Genomic DNA, 17,725 nt, shown 5'->3' on the forward strand with positions numbered 1-17,725 from the left:
ACACCGCAACATGAAACTCTTCAGCACCCTGACGTGCTTTATCAATAATCACCTGGTTGTTCAAACCCCTCGGAACTAGTCGACTACCCTCTTTGAAAACGCACACCCACATGTAGGTATTGCTTGTAACCTTCACATCCTTCAAACTTTGCCACCACTTGGCACGAGTTACTACTAGTAGTACTAGAGAACATCTGAATGTGAAATTTTGACACTTAACAAGCGCCAAACGCTACATGACTTTCTTCCGGGACATGAAGCACACTCAACATGCTCAAGATCTACTTGATGAACTGGATCAGAAACCAGTAAAAATCTTACTATTCGATCGGAAAACCTAGTCATGCGTGTCTTTATTTCGTAGGTTGTAATAATTAATGTTTGAAGAAAACACGAATAGAATGTTTAGATGTCAACAGGCAGATGACACCGGGTAGTGTCGGCGCCGGCAAGTTGAAAAACGTGGAATTATTAGGTCTTGTTTGCTTCGGCGAGGAGCGAAACGCGCACACGAAAAAGTAAAAAGCGGAATGAGAGCCAATGCGCGTCATGGACATGAAAAAGGGGGCAGACAATCGTTAACGGGGAGGAGCGCGTTGATTTGTGGTCGCCATTTTGTCAAATAGTAGTGTTTTGTTACACGAACTTATCGGATTGGAGGATCTCCCTCCTTAAACACGAACAAGAAACGCGCGCTCCGCACGGCTGTCGGTTGAGTTTCCCACTGCTTTCCACTCTTGCAACTTGATCTTCGACATCTTCGACAAGCAACAAAACAGCCACCAATAAATCTAACCAATATTATAATTATTCCAAGACAAGTTCCAAAAATTTTAAAATTTTGTTAAAAATATATTTTGACTAAACCTAATTAAGACTTGTAGTTGGTTGGTCCTAAGTGACATCTGCTCAATTACAAAATTATCACAAGCTCTTTGTATGAAGACAGTAAGCAGGACCAAAAAACAAGAAAAAAAACTGCAAATCCCAGGACTAAACACAGAAAACTCAAAGTGGAACTGATGGAAACCCAGAGAGTGGATGTGTGCGCTTGCCAAACAGAGAAGAGTGCCGGTTAAACCCCACAAAGGACCTACTCCTTCGGGCTCTGGCGTCGCCTTCGTTCGGCTGGTGGGACTCCACCTTTTTTCCGCCAATGCCCCGCCCCTCATGCGCCGACTCGCTGCGAATAGCGGCCGAATCCCACCCGAACCGCACCGACCGAGACCGAGTGGGTTGCCAGGGGTAACGACCAAAGCTTTCCTGCCAAGTTTTAGTACAGTCGCGTATCTGATCGTGGTAACGTCGTGTTGGACAAGCTATTATCTGTCCAGGACCATGATACAGCCGCCTGTTCCGATAATCTGAAATTTGCTTCTCACAAAATTTCAGTCTTCTGAACTTATTCCGTTTTGGTAGTTTCTACTCGCGTGCGGCGAATCAGTGTTGCTTTTGTGCGGAATTTTTCGGGTTTAAACTTTGCGAATTGCAATTGTAATTGTGTATGTGCTCTAAAATAAGGATCTCTATAATATTTTGGTAAGTACCGAAAGTTATAAAAAGGATCTGTGGATGTATAGTCGCACTTCAAGTACCGAAATTTTGATTTTGAAAAAAAATTATCAAAATTACTGTACAATTATATCATTATTAAAAAATTAATTTTTGGCAATGACACTGATATGTGTACGTGAAACACAATGAGTATCATCACCTGAAGTGCTCCTTATCAGTAAAAAATCATTTGTTTCGAAACTTTTTATATAACAAAATCAAACAACGCTAGAAAACGATTAAGGATTTACTGAAGTACAAGGATAATCATTGTAGCGCACACACAATAGATACTAGATAAGATAGCAAAGTTTGATAACTTGTTTATTCGTTTCCAGATTGTCGTGGGCTAAAGATCTCTCCAGAAATCACAAGATCATCGTTCCGACGCATCGCGATCTTCTGCAACTGCTGGACTTAGTGTGCGCATTAAGAAACTGAACACGTTTAAAACAGAAACAGTGCGGTATTGCGGTTCGTGTGTGATGAAGTGTTCTAATTGAGTATCTCACTCCGATCGGCAGGCAGTTAAATGATTATGGAGATGACCAACGAAAGCGCCGCGAGATGGTACGAGCCGCCGCGCGCGGGCAATTCGGTGAGCCCGTCGCACCAGGGCGCCACCGCCGAGGGGGCCGTCGCGTCGGACATTAACACCAGCGTCGCTGAGCACATGGGCGCGTTCTTCCTGGACCCATCTGGAACGCAGAGGGCTGCTAGGTACTACCATCAGAGTATGCACTCGCCCTACGGCGCAGTGACAAGTCATGGTGAGTGAATCATATTTCCTAATCACCAAACTGAAAAAATAGAGAAAAATCTAGTTTGCTCCAGTGCGTTCCACGATTGTATTTAAAATAGAATTTGATAAGATAACACTCAATGAGTGTTTTTTCCCGTTTTCGGAAAAATTCCGCGTCATTGAATTTGGTCCATGAATGAAACATGAAACTCAAGTCAAAGTGCAAGTATTTATTATTATACCATTATATTTTTTTCAAGTGCCCTGTTGACACCTTAAGGCATTGTTTTCGACACGTTTTCACTGCGTGTCATTAATTAATTAATCGTAATATACGTAATAATCAATAAATGACTTCTTCCGTTTTAATTTTTTGTTCTTGCGACATTGAATTGTTATTATAGTTATAATTATAATGATAATTAGTTGATGAAGTAGTTAATATAACGATTAATTTGTTTGTTAAAATGGTTCGTCCGGTTGCACTCGCTTTCGTTGAGACAAACGCCTCGTAATAACAATAAAAACAACAATAACAACAACAACGAAACAAACACTAATGAAATGTAAGCGAATGATGAAAGCATCTCGGATATTTTGCGTGTTACTCGATTACCTTTTTGCTTGACGCAACAATTTGGGAAACAATAACAATGCCCGCTTGACACACAGAACACAGACCTAATTATGCAACCATAATGAACTTGTTTTTAATCAGAGCAGTATGTATCAATTGTAGTATGTACCAATACAAAATTTTTACAAATTTTTTGCAAAAACCGGCGACAACACGTCGCTAAACGTCGACAATATTTACATTAAACCTTAACTTAAGTATAAGTCGAGTACTTAAGTAGCTTTCGAACAAGGGTCTACTCTACCAACCTGTGCTATGCACAAAAGTCACTCCTTAGGTATATAAAGGTAATGCAAGACGTACCTATTCTTTCCTTTTGATTATTCTCGACGATTGCGCCAGCGTCTGACAACGTTGTTCCGTGCGGTTACTTAGTGGCCGAGGCTAAGTAAAATATAGCACTAAGTAGATGCTATGCACTCTTTGCTCAAATGCAGGAAAAGAATGGTGCGCGTTGTGCAGCAACAAGAGATAATGATATTCGTCGCAACACTAGCGCTCTTCCGTGGACCGTGGCGCGCTATGCATTATAGGTAATTATTATTAGGTACGTATCGGTTTTGGCCGGCCGAAGAAGGCACAAATAGACATAATGAGGGCCTGTTAGTCGCGTGGATGACTATAATTTCGTTCATCCTCCGACGAGGTGGATTCATACGACGCGCTTGGGATTATCGCCGATGAGTGCCTACATATCGCCGGCGATATGAAAAGATATAGGTACCGAACAAACACAGATTGTTTGGATTGTACTTGCTGAGTTATTATTATACACCTTGATATTTGATATGATTGTCAACAAACAACAAGAAAATAGATATTTAAAATTTTCTAAAGAAAAAATATTTTTTTCTGTCCCAAGACACCAAAAAATTTTTGAAACAAATTTCCCACATTATACTTATCGTGTGTTTGCATTTTGCGATTAAAATTCATCGCACATCCGTATAATGTCGGTACGTCGGTGTTTGATCAGAGGACGCGCGAGCCGGAACACTTTTTTCGCAGAAATGATACCACCGGGATTTTGCTATGAAACCGGGCAGCCCTGGAACGAACTGCATGCTTATGAGTCAAGCACTCGACGCGAATCAATACTATTATAAAACAATGCAAGCCCGCAGCGCACATGATGTACGCGTTCGGCCATAAATTTACGTATTCGCGCATAAAACACAATCGTTTTTATTACTTCATTATTAATTCGTATGCGCAGCCAGCGCTAATCAATACGACGAAAATGATTTATTGATTGCATGTGATTTCCCCTCGCATCCTCTCACTTGCTGGTCTGCAAGCGGCGGCGCGCGCGTTTGAAACGAATCGATGACTAAATAAATATTTAAATATGTAAATATTTATATTCGAGTCGCATAAATATAAACGAGCATCTTAAAAGTTCCAATGTTAATGAACATTTTGGAAACAAAATTACGGCCCGTCTTTTTTCCGGCTTGTTAGGAAAACTTTTGGTTAATTAAATTAAAACGTTGTTTATGTGAGCCACAGGATAATAAACTCTTGGTTGGTCTCGGTTTGAAAAATAAAAAGAAATATGAGAATACACGAGGATAAAATGTTTGAGGAAGAATTTTTGGTGTTGACGTGAGGACACTGTGGAATTTTTCTTGTTTATAGCCCTGAACAATTAATTTAAACAAACGTACGGAATGTAACTCGACGATATTTCGGAGAAAAGCTCAAGTAGCTTCGACGTTTCAACATTTCGACTTTAAAGAATTGCTGAAAGAGGGCATAATAATAAAATACGCGAATGGTATGAAGATTTATGTAACGATTGAATGAATGCTCGCGCATCTCGCTGAAGAAGCAACAGCAACGACTGTGCGCACCTGGTCGCGCACTATGCAATATTATAATTTATAAAGTATTTGTTCGAGCATCAACTATAACTACCATAAAACGCTATAAAACATACTCGTCGTGCATGTAAGTACGAACTAGTCGCGCGCGCTGCCAAAAGTGTGCGCGTACCTGCGGGATAAAAACAGCGCGTGATATTTATGCGATGACGATTCCACCACGAACGCGCGCCTGCAATGGCGGAAAGCGCGCTTGCGTACATCCCGAGGACATTTTTATGATCGCCGGCACGAGAAGATATAGCGCTATCAACTTACTCGACTTTTACATATATTTCTTTGTGGAAAACTATACGTTTCATGCGGCGGTAACAACAGCTTATAGTAAACGCATAACTACCAATATCCACGTTGAATAGGTAGGTATGTGTACCTGTTTCATGGATATACGTGTTTAGTTTTTTATTACTCTCAGACGACTTTTTTTTAAACCGAAAGAAAATAAATTTGGTCAAAATGTTGGATTTTTTGAATTTTTCGATCTAAAATCCACACTGATTAAATAATACATTCACGAATGATTCAATCAAATCCGTTTTGAGTTGTATAAATGCAATCTGTGTTTGTGTACTTACAAGGTTACGAAATTGAATGCCATTGTTTTAAATCTTAAAGTCTCTTCTCTCTCGGCGTTGTGGTGGAACACAAATTGCAGGTTGCTATTCGTGTAAAAGTACAAAGGTCACGTTCACAATATCACATCATGCCGGCGAAGACTGCTTCACACAACATAAAACATCGTCAAGTTTTAGATTAATTCAAGTACCACTTGTGCGGCTTGCTGATCGCGCATTTCGTGTTTATTATACGACGAAACAAATTGGCTGGTTCACAAAAGTGCCAGTTATGCATTATTTATAGACAGCGCTGGACGCACATCGATATTAAACGAAATGAATTTATTTCATTTGTTCAGATAGCAAATTGCTCGCGATTGGCGTTACGATTCGAAACGTCGATAGGCGACGAGAAGCTTCTTGCACGCACATACGGCTTCATACAAGTTTAATGCGAAGGCCGCAATCGAGAGCGATTAGTTTACCATATTTAGAAGTTTACTTACTTAGATTTACAATGAACTCCGTGGCCGTGGCTGCGAAGTTGCAAGAGCGATTATCGGCGAGGAGGAACAGCAGAAGATGCGTTGCGATGATACGGCGGCGGTCTGCGCACTCTCCCAACCTGGAAATGAAGGAAAAACGAACTTAATCGACCGTCCAGTGTGTTTCCACTCGAACGCTAACATTATCGTTTAAAATTCTTACAACTTATTGCGCGTGGATGTACGATTAAGTGCGTAATGTGTGGAAAACTATTTTAATTTGTTAATTGAACAATCTTCATTCTTTTCCGTAAATAATCCGCATTTTCTTTTCGCTGCAAGTGCGAATCAAGGAAAATGATTAACATTGAACTGTGAAAAATGTCGATTCGAACAAGTCGCTGCTGATTTGCATAGAGCACATTTGCATTAATCGGAAAATCGTGACCGAAATCGTGACTGACACGAGACAAGCGATTAAATGAACCACGACAACAAATTCAACGTTATCCCTTTTCCTTGCCTTTATTTTCCTTAGTTGTAAATGTAAATATTACAAGGAGCATAATAAAACACAATGTAATAAAAATCTTGTACATTCATACGAAACGAACGGTTTATTAATAGTAATAACATCTAATAAGGCAATAAAATCTATTAACTACCTTTAATTCCGTAAATTTATGACGCTCGAAATATAAATTGAAACAGAAGCGTTTCGACAGACTTTGGTTATCAATTTAAAACATTTTATAAGTCCTTGATTGTAAATCAAGTGTCTGTGGTCGTTGATAATATAATTTCAAGGGTTTTATGGTAAATTTAGACTGATACAAGTTTTTAATGTTGAAATGTAATATTTTAGTTGTATATTTTTGCTTAAAACGCAAATCATAAACTCATCAACGCAGGAAAATTGAATATCTGTAAAAACGGCAATAGACTAATGGATTTTTTGATGCGGAACATAAAAATAACACGATTACGAATAGTTGTGAGCAATTTGTTTCAATTTGTTATTAGTCTCGAATGGACGATCGCATCGACAAAAACACGTCGGGTGTGCGCGCGTGTATGCCGCGATGATCACGGATCGAGATCGATATCGGACGACTTCCTTCCGATAATGTTGCACATCGCGCTCGCCGCGCATTAAATTTATATTTATTTAGTACACGAGCAAAAATATATATATAGGTGTATATAATTTATTCCTGGAACCATTGATTTCTCAATACGTAGGTATTTAAAACTGCACAAAACACATTGAACCAGGAAATATACTGGTGTATGTGTATCAAAGTGATATTAATCTTAAATGCACGTTACTTGTTGATAAACAAGTCGTACCTATGTAAAAGATTTAAGTACACTCTTCAGTGAGGCTCACAATGCAAACGTGAAGTCTTAATTAAATTCCCATGGAATATTTTGCGTTCGTTCTTGCTGATCTTTTTCATTCCTTTGTGAGTTGAGTTTTTTTTATGCCTGCGCTGAGTAAAAACACAGGAAACCAAAAAATATAATAATGGCCGGTTGTGTGTGCGTGTCGTATGCGATGCCCTTCTGGTTGGTCGGCGGGCATCTGCGGAAGTCCGTTAGGATCCCCGCTAATCTGCGCGCTTATCGCACCGATGGCATCGCTCGATAAGCGCGATGTATGCGAGGTATGCATGATGTGTGCCCCGATATGCGCGCGCGCGTTTGTGGCGGCCATTGTGGGCCAGGTGAGGGGTTAAATTTCGCCTCGCTAAAATCGCAGGACTTCCCGCATTTCCCTCGCCTTTCTCCACGGTGCGCATTAAATTTTGCGTGTGTGCATATACCTACGTTATGAACGCGAGGGTTGGACGGGTTCTCACCCCGCTGTGCGGTATCATGTGGGGCCATACAAGGCGTGAATTCGGTGCCTATATATTCACCAATGCAAAACATGCATCTGCCGTACCTTGATCTTTATCTAGTAACAGTTTTAAGTGTTTTGCTAATGGTTGCTATTTTGTTACAGCATCGCGAATGTCATCGGGACAAGTATGCCGACCACACTTCCACGCACCAATCCACCCATGGTTATCAGACTCAAAACCGTTAAACCATCCCAGCCATCCATGGGTGCCCTTTGGTGGCGGTGATCCTGACAAGTCACAGTCGCCTTCATCGGTGCCCGTCTCACAGCCGCACAACCTCTTCTCGTTCCCGCCGACGCCGCCCAAGGACAGCACGCCCGACTCGATCGCCCCCGCTGGCGGCCAGGAGTACCAGAGCGTCGTGGCGGCGGCGATGGGCGCATTCATGCACGAGAACCAGCAGAGCTGCGCGCTGGACATCAAGCCGTCGGTTGGCGGCGGTGGTGGTGGCGGTGCCGCCGCGAGCAACAAACAACGCGAAGGTAGTGACTATGAGGGAACATCGACAGGCATGTTCAATGGTAACTTTGAGAGCTCGTACGGCTCTGCGTATGGCCACGGTATTCATGGTGCAGTGTATTCGCCGCAAAAGCAACAGTTTACCGGACAGGGCGCGCAGTCGCCGAATAAGCCACGGAACAAGTCGAGAACGAGCGCCGGTAAGCGGGTTTCAAGAGAATTTGACGATCGATTCACCGAACTCACGAAAATCAATCCGCAAACCACGCGCGTCGGCATTACATTTATTTTTTGGAATATTATTTTAAATTTCCGCCTATCCTCTTTTAACCGGTTTGATTTATTTGAGTTCATTCATGCTGTTATTGCAAATGGAAATTCGTCGTTTAACGAGGATATTGCGTTCGGCGCTACTCGCGCGCGAATTTCCATTTTCAATAACGCGATTCGATTATGTTTTGTTTTTATTATTTTGTTTAAAATATCACTACGTTTATGTTGGTACCTTACACTGCTCTCTCATGTGGAAAATCAATCCAGCGTAAATAGTTTTCCGGCGTCGTGCGCATTACCCACACAAACAAAAAATAAAATCGAAAGAAAATGGCCGATTTACTCTGACGCCATCCCGTCCATCCGGTGGCGATGGTGGCGAAATCCCGGCGGGCGTCAAGGTCCCTTTTGTCCGCACGTGTAATTGTGAATATGTGTGTGGGTAATTTCTTACCATTACTTCTGTCATTTAAATAATTAAACACGAGTAATTACAAACCGAAGGATGCGCACCGCGTTACAGAAACAATGGTTCGCGCCGGTCGTGCTCTACTAATTTCACTTCAAGCGTTATGAATATGTATAAAACGCATAAACGTTAATAGCGGGCGCACAAGTACGTAGAACGCGCTCGCCTACCATTGCCCAATGTTTAAATCTACAAAACACGCTTCGTAACATTAGCGAGAACATTGCAGCATGTCAATTGCGAATGCGCTGGATTGATTTACTACGGAACGGGATGTGTACTGAGAAGAGGGCGTTGCACAAAGATTAATTCATAATTTATTTCACTGTGCAACAACAACTCTCAGTTTCTATTTTCCCAATTTTATTTTGTATTCTTTTGGTTGTGGTGATTTTTTCGGGTTAATTTTAATGATGACTAACAACTATTCGTGTGCAGATTATTTTTTCATTTTTGTGTGCGCACACTACAAGTTTAGGGGAAGCGGAGCTGTTTTTTGTGTATTTTTGTCTCACCAACACACAAACACATGTTTCCTATCTACACCAAATTAACAAGTGTGTGGCTGCTGCACTCTACCGTACACGACGCCGTTTTGTTCACCTTGTTGTAAACCCACAGAGCGTTTATTGTTTTCGTGTGCTTGGTACGAAAACAACAACAGTCGTAAAATTAGCCACATCGCAGGTCGCGGGTTGCGCGGGCGTGCGCAACGTCCGTTCCGTTAGCTTACTTCTCGCGCACGGCCAGCATACCTACAACAATTAGCGGGTTGCACAGTATCCGCCATTTTATTTATAACGATGCGTGAAGCAAGCTAATTAAAAATTGCATCGAAACCGAGAGTGACTGCGTAATGAGGTGTATTCAGTGTTGCTGTCGCTCTGCGTGCACTGTTGCCACATCTTCAATAATGTTTCCACTGATGTTATTGTGCGACACGCCGTTTAATATCACGATGACAACAACGCACCTCTTGTGGGAAGCATGAGAAACTCACCAAAGACAATATAAGTAAACGCGTTTATTTTCATTTTCATCATTTTTCTTTGTTTCGCAACACGAAGATCTTTGAATAACCATCGACGCAAGGGTTGTTTGCTAATTGGATGACCCGCATGTTGTCTTACACACGCTAGACGTGCCAAGTGATCATCATGCGCAAGAAAAGCCCTTAAATTTCGAAATCGAAAGTTGTTAATCTCTAACGCGTGCAATGTGCTGTAAAATTGATCGGTTCCTGTTACACTTACTTAAAACTGTTTCGATGGGGTCGACTGCAATGCGTGGGTAGTTGAGGGATGCGTGTACAAGCATCGATCGCAATCCCGAGGGGATTTTCGACTTGTTTACAGTTTACTTTTTAAACGATTAAACGGTTATTTCCGACTCGGGAAACTTTTCGGTTTGTAACCGCAGGCCTTCCGCAATCGTCACACACGCAAACCGCACATTCTCAAATCGTATTTATTTCCAAGTCAAAACTTCACATCCTACGGTCGATAATCTTCAATTTCACGACTAAGCAGTGATGAAATGAAAAAAGGCAAACCGGTAGTGATGCTGAATGTGCAATTCAATAGCAACCACTTGAAAAGCATACAATTTCAACACAATTCTCATCCCTGCGACAAACGTGCGTTATTTATGCTTTATTTAAAAGTAAATGTATATTTTTCAGTTCACTTTCCCTCCGGGGCATACAAAAGAAGCGCACCACTAAGTAATTCATATTGTAAGGGGATTAGATCATGACCCATGCGACCATGATACTTTTTTGAACATTTGATCTGCTTATAATATTGACATACGTTTTTGGAGGCTGGGCATCTCCAGAGGGGTGTCCATTCATGTGGCTAATCACGTATATTGCTTAAATTTCCAATATATCGATTCGATTTGAATTCAATGAATGTATCTATGAATACCGAGGACAAGCGCGCTACTTTAACAAGCAACCCACTTTGTTGCTGTAGTTGTTGTTGTTCTAAACGTATCCAATTTGAGCATGATCAATATATTCCCCAAATAATACCTACCCACACGTAAATAAATTGAAGTACAGTAGCATTCTGTTTAAATTGGCGTTTTCATTAAAAAAAGAAGCAGCCCAACATCGACATCGCATTTAAGTATTTTGCATGCGGCTTTATCTTTATTCGCCCGTTGTGTGTCGTCGCCGTTGTAGGATGCATGTTTATGTTTGTTTGAAGCCAGCGCAAGCAGTAGCCAGAGGTAATTGGTAAGCGTAGAAGTTAAATTCAGCGAACGGCTGAGGACGCCTTGGAAAAAAAGCTTTTTGTGGACCGCACACGGCGAGACTGATCGCGACTTTAATTAGACTCAATTCAGCGGTGACAAAGTTGCTATAAGTCAACCGGGCGGCGGCGACGAGAGTCGAGAGCACGCACGCATGCTCGATTTACTTTATTACATTCGCAGCGAAGCGACTTCAGTCGAATAGAAAAATATTGATTTGTTGCGCCGCTGGCTAATATCAATTTGGGTCGTTGGCGTCGCAGCACATACGCTACCAATTTTCCAATAAGTGCATTAGACCTAATCTACTAATATCCAAAACCAATATTGCAATGGCTGCGATGTCCAATGGCCGCATTAATATTCATAAAACAATTTGATCGAATGTGGGTAGGAATAGAGTAGCTGAAGGAAATTTTGTAAATTGTTTTCTGTAAATTATTCGTACGAATGTTTTGTAAATATTCTTAGTTCACGCCTTGTTTGCACGCTTTTTAAATAGCTTGTAATGTATGTTAGTGAATTATATCTAAACACTTGTCTTAAACACTAATTATTTTTCAATCTACAGAAGGACGTGAATGTGTCAACTGCGGAGCGACAAGTACACCTCTATGGCGTCGCGACGGCACCGGTCATTATCTGTGCAACGCCTGCGGTTTATACTACAAGATGAACGGACAGAATCGCCCACTAATCAAACCAAAACGAAGACTGGTAAGTTGCTTAATTTGAAATTCCTAGTAAACTAATTGGAGATGCAGAGAGGATGCAAAGGATGCACATTTAAATAAGTTGACTTTTCATATGAAAGCACTTCATTCATACGAAAAGCGTTTTACTGCGTGCATTTGTTCCACATCGGTCGGCGTTATGTTGGGCAAACATAGAACGCGTTGGGATTTTCGTGCAGCGCGTCGTGGGCTAATTTTAAAAACATATTTCGAGTGAGTAGATTGATCGTGATAAGCTACTGCACCCGGCGCGGAACCATTGTGCCTCGAATAGCCCCCTGAATGATAACGATCGCCAGATTAAGATAGACCCGCCACCGAACTCATTCACTCCACTTTCTTTTCGTTTGCATTTTCGTCTGTTTATGTGTGTGTGTCTCATGTTGTGTGTCGTGTCGTTCGAGTGCAACAATAGAGAGAATTGGATTGAAAAATGACAATGCATCTCCTGGCCGTAATGAATAATTACGAAAGTGCATTCTCACACGAGAATATTTTTCGGCTTAGGGTATATTTAATTATAATTATCATTTTCATGTCATGACATAAATTATTAAGTAAATAGTGTTGGAATCCGTATGGCAGATGATTAAGAAAATCCACACGTCTTCTTCACACAGTCGCAACTAATGAAAATCAGCATATTGTAAAATAAATAACGCGCGAGTAACAGGGCGCATAAATTCATTCCTGCTGCCAGTTTGCAACGACACACGCGGCACAGCACAGCAGCAGGATTTACGATCGCTCTCACCGCATTCGGATGCGCACGTATATTATGAATGTGCAATTCGCGAATTCGAAATTATTAGGTAGAGCGAGAAATTTTAAAAACCTACAGATTCCTGTGTAAAACAAACGCTTCCACGATTTATGGCCGGCTAATTACCGGCTTGCATTTCAAATCGGCGCGCGAATCGTAAATCATTGTCAGTGTTTTTCGGGAAGCCGCAGAAGTCACAACACATCAATAATATTCCAACCTGAAGGGTGCTAGTTATGTTCTTAATATTTAACGCGATAATGAGATGGTGTTTACGTAATGTTCGACACCTGTCTTCCTCATAATTTCGGCAAAGCCCGCGGTGCACACTGTATGAAAATAGGGGATGTGAATTATTCATGCGGCGCGCGGGTGTCGCGTGTGGGTGGAATATATATATATTCGTAGAGCACGTTTACGACCAAAAAATAAACCCGCGTGGCAAATATGTTTGTTTTGTACACGCTTTATACGAATTTATGGCCCTCCAAGGGGAGCAGCGTGTGATAGGACAATGACTTCATAGACTCCCAAAATAGTCCGAAACCTTGCGACGTTAGGTAATCGAATCGATTTTTGGTGCGGCGCGCATCGAAGAACCTGTTCCAGGCGGCATCGCGGGCTAAAAAATAATTTCACATTGGGGGTGTACTCGCCCGCTCACTAATAATACGTTATGGTCGGTAGACCTCGAGGCACATTTTGGGTCTTTTGGGTTTATCGCATTTACATTCGGCGGCTTTCCGTTGCCGGTGTCGGTGCGTAACTCCTTCGAATGATATTTATTGCGCGGACAATATAAATCAAAGTGTGCGCGGTATGCAAATCAAACTGAGCTTCAGTTTAGTGCACCCGTGTATTATCTCAGTGGTTTTATTTTTTGAATCCACGTTCCTTGCGTGAGTGTAGGTTGTGTGTGTGCGCGATTCCGTGCAGCCGATCGAAAAACAATAGCAACCAGGTGCGTAGCGGTAGAAAACAACGTTAATGCCTTCGGGCACCTTTTTGATTCATTATTATGGGCTACGAAAATGTTGCGAGAAGCAGATATGGCACATTATTGAGGGCAGCGCGAAAAAAAACTTTGGATTGTAAAAAATCTATATTTTAGTAGCTAAATTATTTGATTATTAAAATATTACAAATAGTTAATGTGAATAGAATTATTAATTTTATGTTTGTCATTTTCGAAAGTTTTGTTTTTGTTTAATTTATTAAACGTGAAGGCGTGGTACTGGTTTTAATAAATTATTAATTTACAACTTAAATTATAACAATACATGAATAATGATCAGTTGACCAGCGAGTGTTAAAACAAAAAAGTCTATCTCTGTGAATATACGACCTGGACAACTCGTACAAGGTTCTTGTAGCCATCTAGCGTCTAGTTGAACGTTAAAATATGTTGCGCTTGTCAGTTTTGTTTAACATTTCAAAGGATTATCCTATCCAGCATGAGACACCAGTCCGAAGACTGGAAGACGGGTAAAACGAGTAGAAAAGGTCCGATTTTTATTTTCCGCTGCGCTACCGGAGCAAATGAAGGAATGGCTGTTAATAAAGACAAAAAAGCAACGCACACGAATATGTAAAATACGCGCGTATGCAAAGCGAGATGAGGGAAGGCTGGAGCGCAGAAGGCGCAGCGATCCACAAACATCATCCGCGCATAAAAAGGAAAATATTATAATATTATAATATAACACTAACTGACAGAATGAATGAAACTGGAAACGTCGTGAATGCGCTACGCCGAACCGCCGGCACCAAATGCAACGCATATCGATGGTGTAATTTATTCACGTTCGTACTTATTTTCAGTCGCTTCGGCTCCTTTTCGACGTTCCAGCTACTCTCTCAGCTATAGTGGCTGGATTTTTTCACTTTGAATTTTATTTCCATCTTGCGCTCGCGTTTTGTAACATGTGTAATGCCGCGCCGCGCGGTCAGAGTTTCAGACTTCAACGCGTCTACTTAGATAAAGTAATAACAATCATTTTAAATGTTGTCTTGAAAAAGCTTGAGACTTTTGACATCATTAAAACGGCGTTTAATACTTACTTTCGATTCGAGCGAGCTCGCTCAGGCAGGAGCACACAATGTCTCGAGGGAATTACATTCATTACGCATTGTTTATGCTCGCGCGCACTGGCGGCTAATTGTAAATTATGAATTTGTAATGAAATGGTCATTGATTTTAGTATTGCACCAGCGCAGCGCGTTGCAACACAAGCGCCGGTTTAACTTTTAACACACACACTCACTGAATGCTAAGTGCATCATGCGGAAATAGCGCTGTGCAATTGTGGTTGCAAGCTTCCTGTCCTTGTTTGCAATTTTAGGATGTCCTTTGTTAGTTTATTTTATTACCACATAATAACATTGTGCTTTTCCAAACGATTAATTTATAAATTGACGTAGGTAAAGTAATGATAATAAGTTTTAAATTTACCTACCTCTTTATGTCCTCAATATTAAAATTTTTAACATCTCTTACATTTGCGATGTAAAATAGTTTTCCTCGCGGGCAATAACGAAACTATGCATTTGTTTGCGTTGCGCGCGGCGCGGAAAACAAGAATGCAGGAGGCAAACTATTGGAAGTCGAAATGTTTAGAAGCGTGGATAATGTATGCTAATATTATGTGCTCTAGATAATAACTCTGGGACTTTGTCGGTTCGTGTGTTTTATTTGAATCGACAACGCGCACAATACGGACGACAAAGCGGCGGCGACGACGGTGTGTGGTTGTTGCAGCACGATGAAATTTGCACGCTGAAACAAACCAGCACAATATGCGCGCAGTAATGTTATTCTAATAATTCTCGCGCAGGCCACAGGCGTGCGTATAAATCGGAAGAGTCACAACGCGCTACCATGTAATAAATAAATAATCAAGCATCAAATGGGAATGTGTCGAGGAGTAAACGGCTTAACGACCGATATAAGATACTTGCATAAAGAATAGGAAAGAAACTTGTAAAATCGTTAAATGTGTGAGCGAACAGGCTGAGATTTGTGGTATGCGCATGCGTAGAGTGTTTTCATGGCGTGTAAGTAGCATCGATATCGGGTTACAATTGCTTCTGCCGCCTACGGTTTATTGTCAATTGTCATTTATTCAGATGTCGCGCATGTTTTTCAATCAAATGTTTATACATCGCCTGTGTTTGTTTGCGGTTTGTGTTTGCGGTCGCCATTAAACGCGTCATTACGCGTACATCGGACGGCCCTAATCGAATTCTCTCCGTCTCCAATCGTAATTTAATTGCGATCGCACATAATAATGACATTTGTATGGGGTGGTGTGGTTTTGTCATGGGTGGGGTTGAACGTTGGGTTGCTGGCTACGACGACATCGACTGCGGCGACTTATTATTAGATTTCGTGCGCCTTGTCCACTCGCGGCGGGCAGGTGCGTGCATGCGCGTCCGCACGCCCGGGGGCAGGACTCTCGACACCCCCGCGTCGACGCGACCCTAGCAACCGGCGCGCCGTGCGCCCTAGTATTGACTTTTCGCGCGCGCTGCGGCGCATCCTCTGGCGCCATCTTAAAAACATGGCGCGTTACGGCTCTATTAGTGCCGTGAACTGTATTACACTTTAATTGAGCGCAGTATGCATACACACACACACACACACACACACACTGCGATCGTTTAATAAATTTCAATAAAATCATCACCGCGCATTGTGCGATTATAAATGCGGGGTAATAATTTATCCCCGGCGGGCACACCGCGCGTATAATACGAAGAGCAAGAGGCTCGGCGGGTATCCACGCCGGACCACCACAGGTGACAATTTATAATTTTATTAAAACCAGCAACCGCATTTTCGAAGCCCAGCACGCATATATGAAGTTATTAATGTTTTGATGGTATTATTTACTCTTTATAAATTGCTCTCTACTCGGTGCATATATGCGTATTATGCCCGCACAATTGAGACGAGCTGGTTTTGATTTTTCATTCGCGCTGCTGGAAAAACATTTTGAAAGAAGAAAAAAAATTCTCGGCGTTAGCGAACATGACACTAGTATGCTCCCTAGACTCTCAAAAATAAAAAAATCTCATTCGTATTTTATCCAAGTTTATACAAACGCTGAGCACACCGATTAATCAATCTCGATTGCTTTTTTGTTGTGGTGCTTCTCGCTTTTGATTAAATTTGTTATTTCTTGTTCATCGTACGTGGTCTTCGTTAATCTTTAATTTGAAAAGAGTCCAACTGTAAAAGTTTATACGTATTTAATACGTTACTTAACATTTATTACTTGTTTCTCTTTTTTTCTGTTCATTTCGCTTCTTCTCGTGCCTTCGCATCGTTATACTTGTAATTTTTTTTCGCTCTCGACGAGCGCAGAAGAAGAGTACATCGTGTAATCGTTCGAAAATGATAAATCGAAGTTTGCCTTCGGTATTCCGTTCAGGTAGCCGGCGAGTTTAATAAATTTGTTCGATACATTTACGCGCTCACAAGCAGCGGCAGTGGCTTCCCCAAACTACGTGCGCCGAAGTTTAACAACGTTCGATTTTTTCCACGCTCTTCGCCATACAGTCGCATAATGCGCCCGCACGTATGGGCATTATTTTTATTTACGCTTTTCATGCGTGCTCGCTGGATCACAATTAGTGAGTGCGCGCACAAGTGTATTGTTTGTAGTATGTAGTCGAGTTTGTTCGCATTATTTCTAGTTATAATAAAAAATATATACAAGCAAAACCAATTATGTGCGGCGTGTGTATGTCAAGTACCTACTTACGTGGGCATTATGAAAAATACACATGGAAATAAATTTTATTATACCTAACCTAAACGTAGTTTAATAATAGTGCCATCTAGCGGATATTTACAAACCACGTATTTATAAGTTATATATAAAAACACTGGCAGCGTGTGGAAAAAACAAGAATTGGTCGAAAACGTGTCCACGTTGTATTTGCACGAGCGGTAGCCCTTCAAGAATCGAAAGCCAGCGACCAGCTTGAGAGTTGAGAAT

At 41.4% G+C, this 17,725-nt stretch overlaps 1 protein-coding gene across 4 annotated transcripts in view; it reads left to right on the top strand.

Annotated features, from left to right (window-relative positions):
• Window positions 1-1,291: 1,291 nt before the first annotated feature.
• The window catches only part of grn (GATA binding protein grain), a 28,418-nt gene continuing 11,984 nt past the window's right edge, over window positions 1,292-17,725 (top strand). The window contains exons 1-4 of one of the 4 annotated variants that reach the window (XM_065299181.1): window positions 1,292-1,539; window positions 1,893-2,324; window positions 7,867-8,424; window positions 11,797-11,942. In XM_065299181.1, coding sequence (XP_065155253.1) covers window positions 2,087-2,324; window positions 7,867-8,424; window positions 11,797-11,942 — 942 coding nt within the window. In that variant the 5' untranslated portion in view covers window positions 1,292-1,539; window positions 1,893-2,086. The remainder of the gene's footprint in view (window positions 1,540-1,892; window positions 2,325-7,866; window positions 8,425-11,796; window positions 11,943-17,725) is intronic. The other 3 variants (XM_065299179.1, XM_065299182.1, XM_065299183.1) reach the window with 3 other exon arrangements.

Source organism: Atheta coriaria, unplaced genomic scaffold (genome assembly GCF_025399875.1).
Source record: "Atheta coriaria isolate IRGN ID8LTWV9N9 unplaced genomic scaffold, Caltech_Dcor_3.1 hic_scaffold_3_pilon, whole genome shotgun sequence".
In the NCBI taxonomy this organism is placed as follows: Eukaryota; Metazoa; Arthropoda; class Insecta; order Coleoptera; family Staphylinidae; genus Dalotia; species Dalotia coriaria.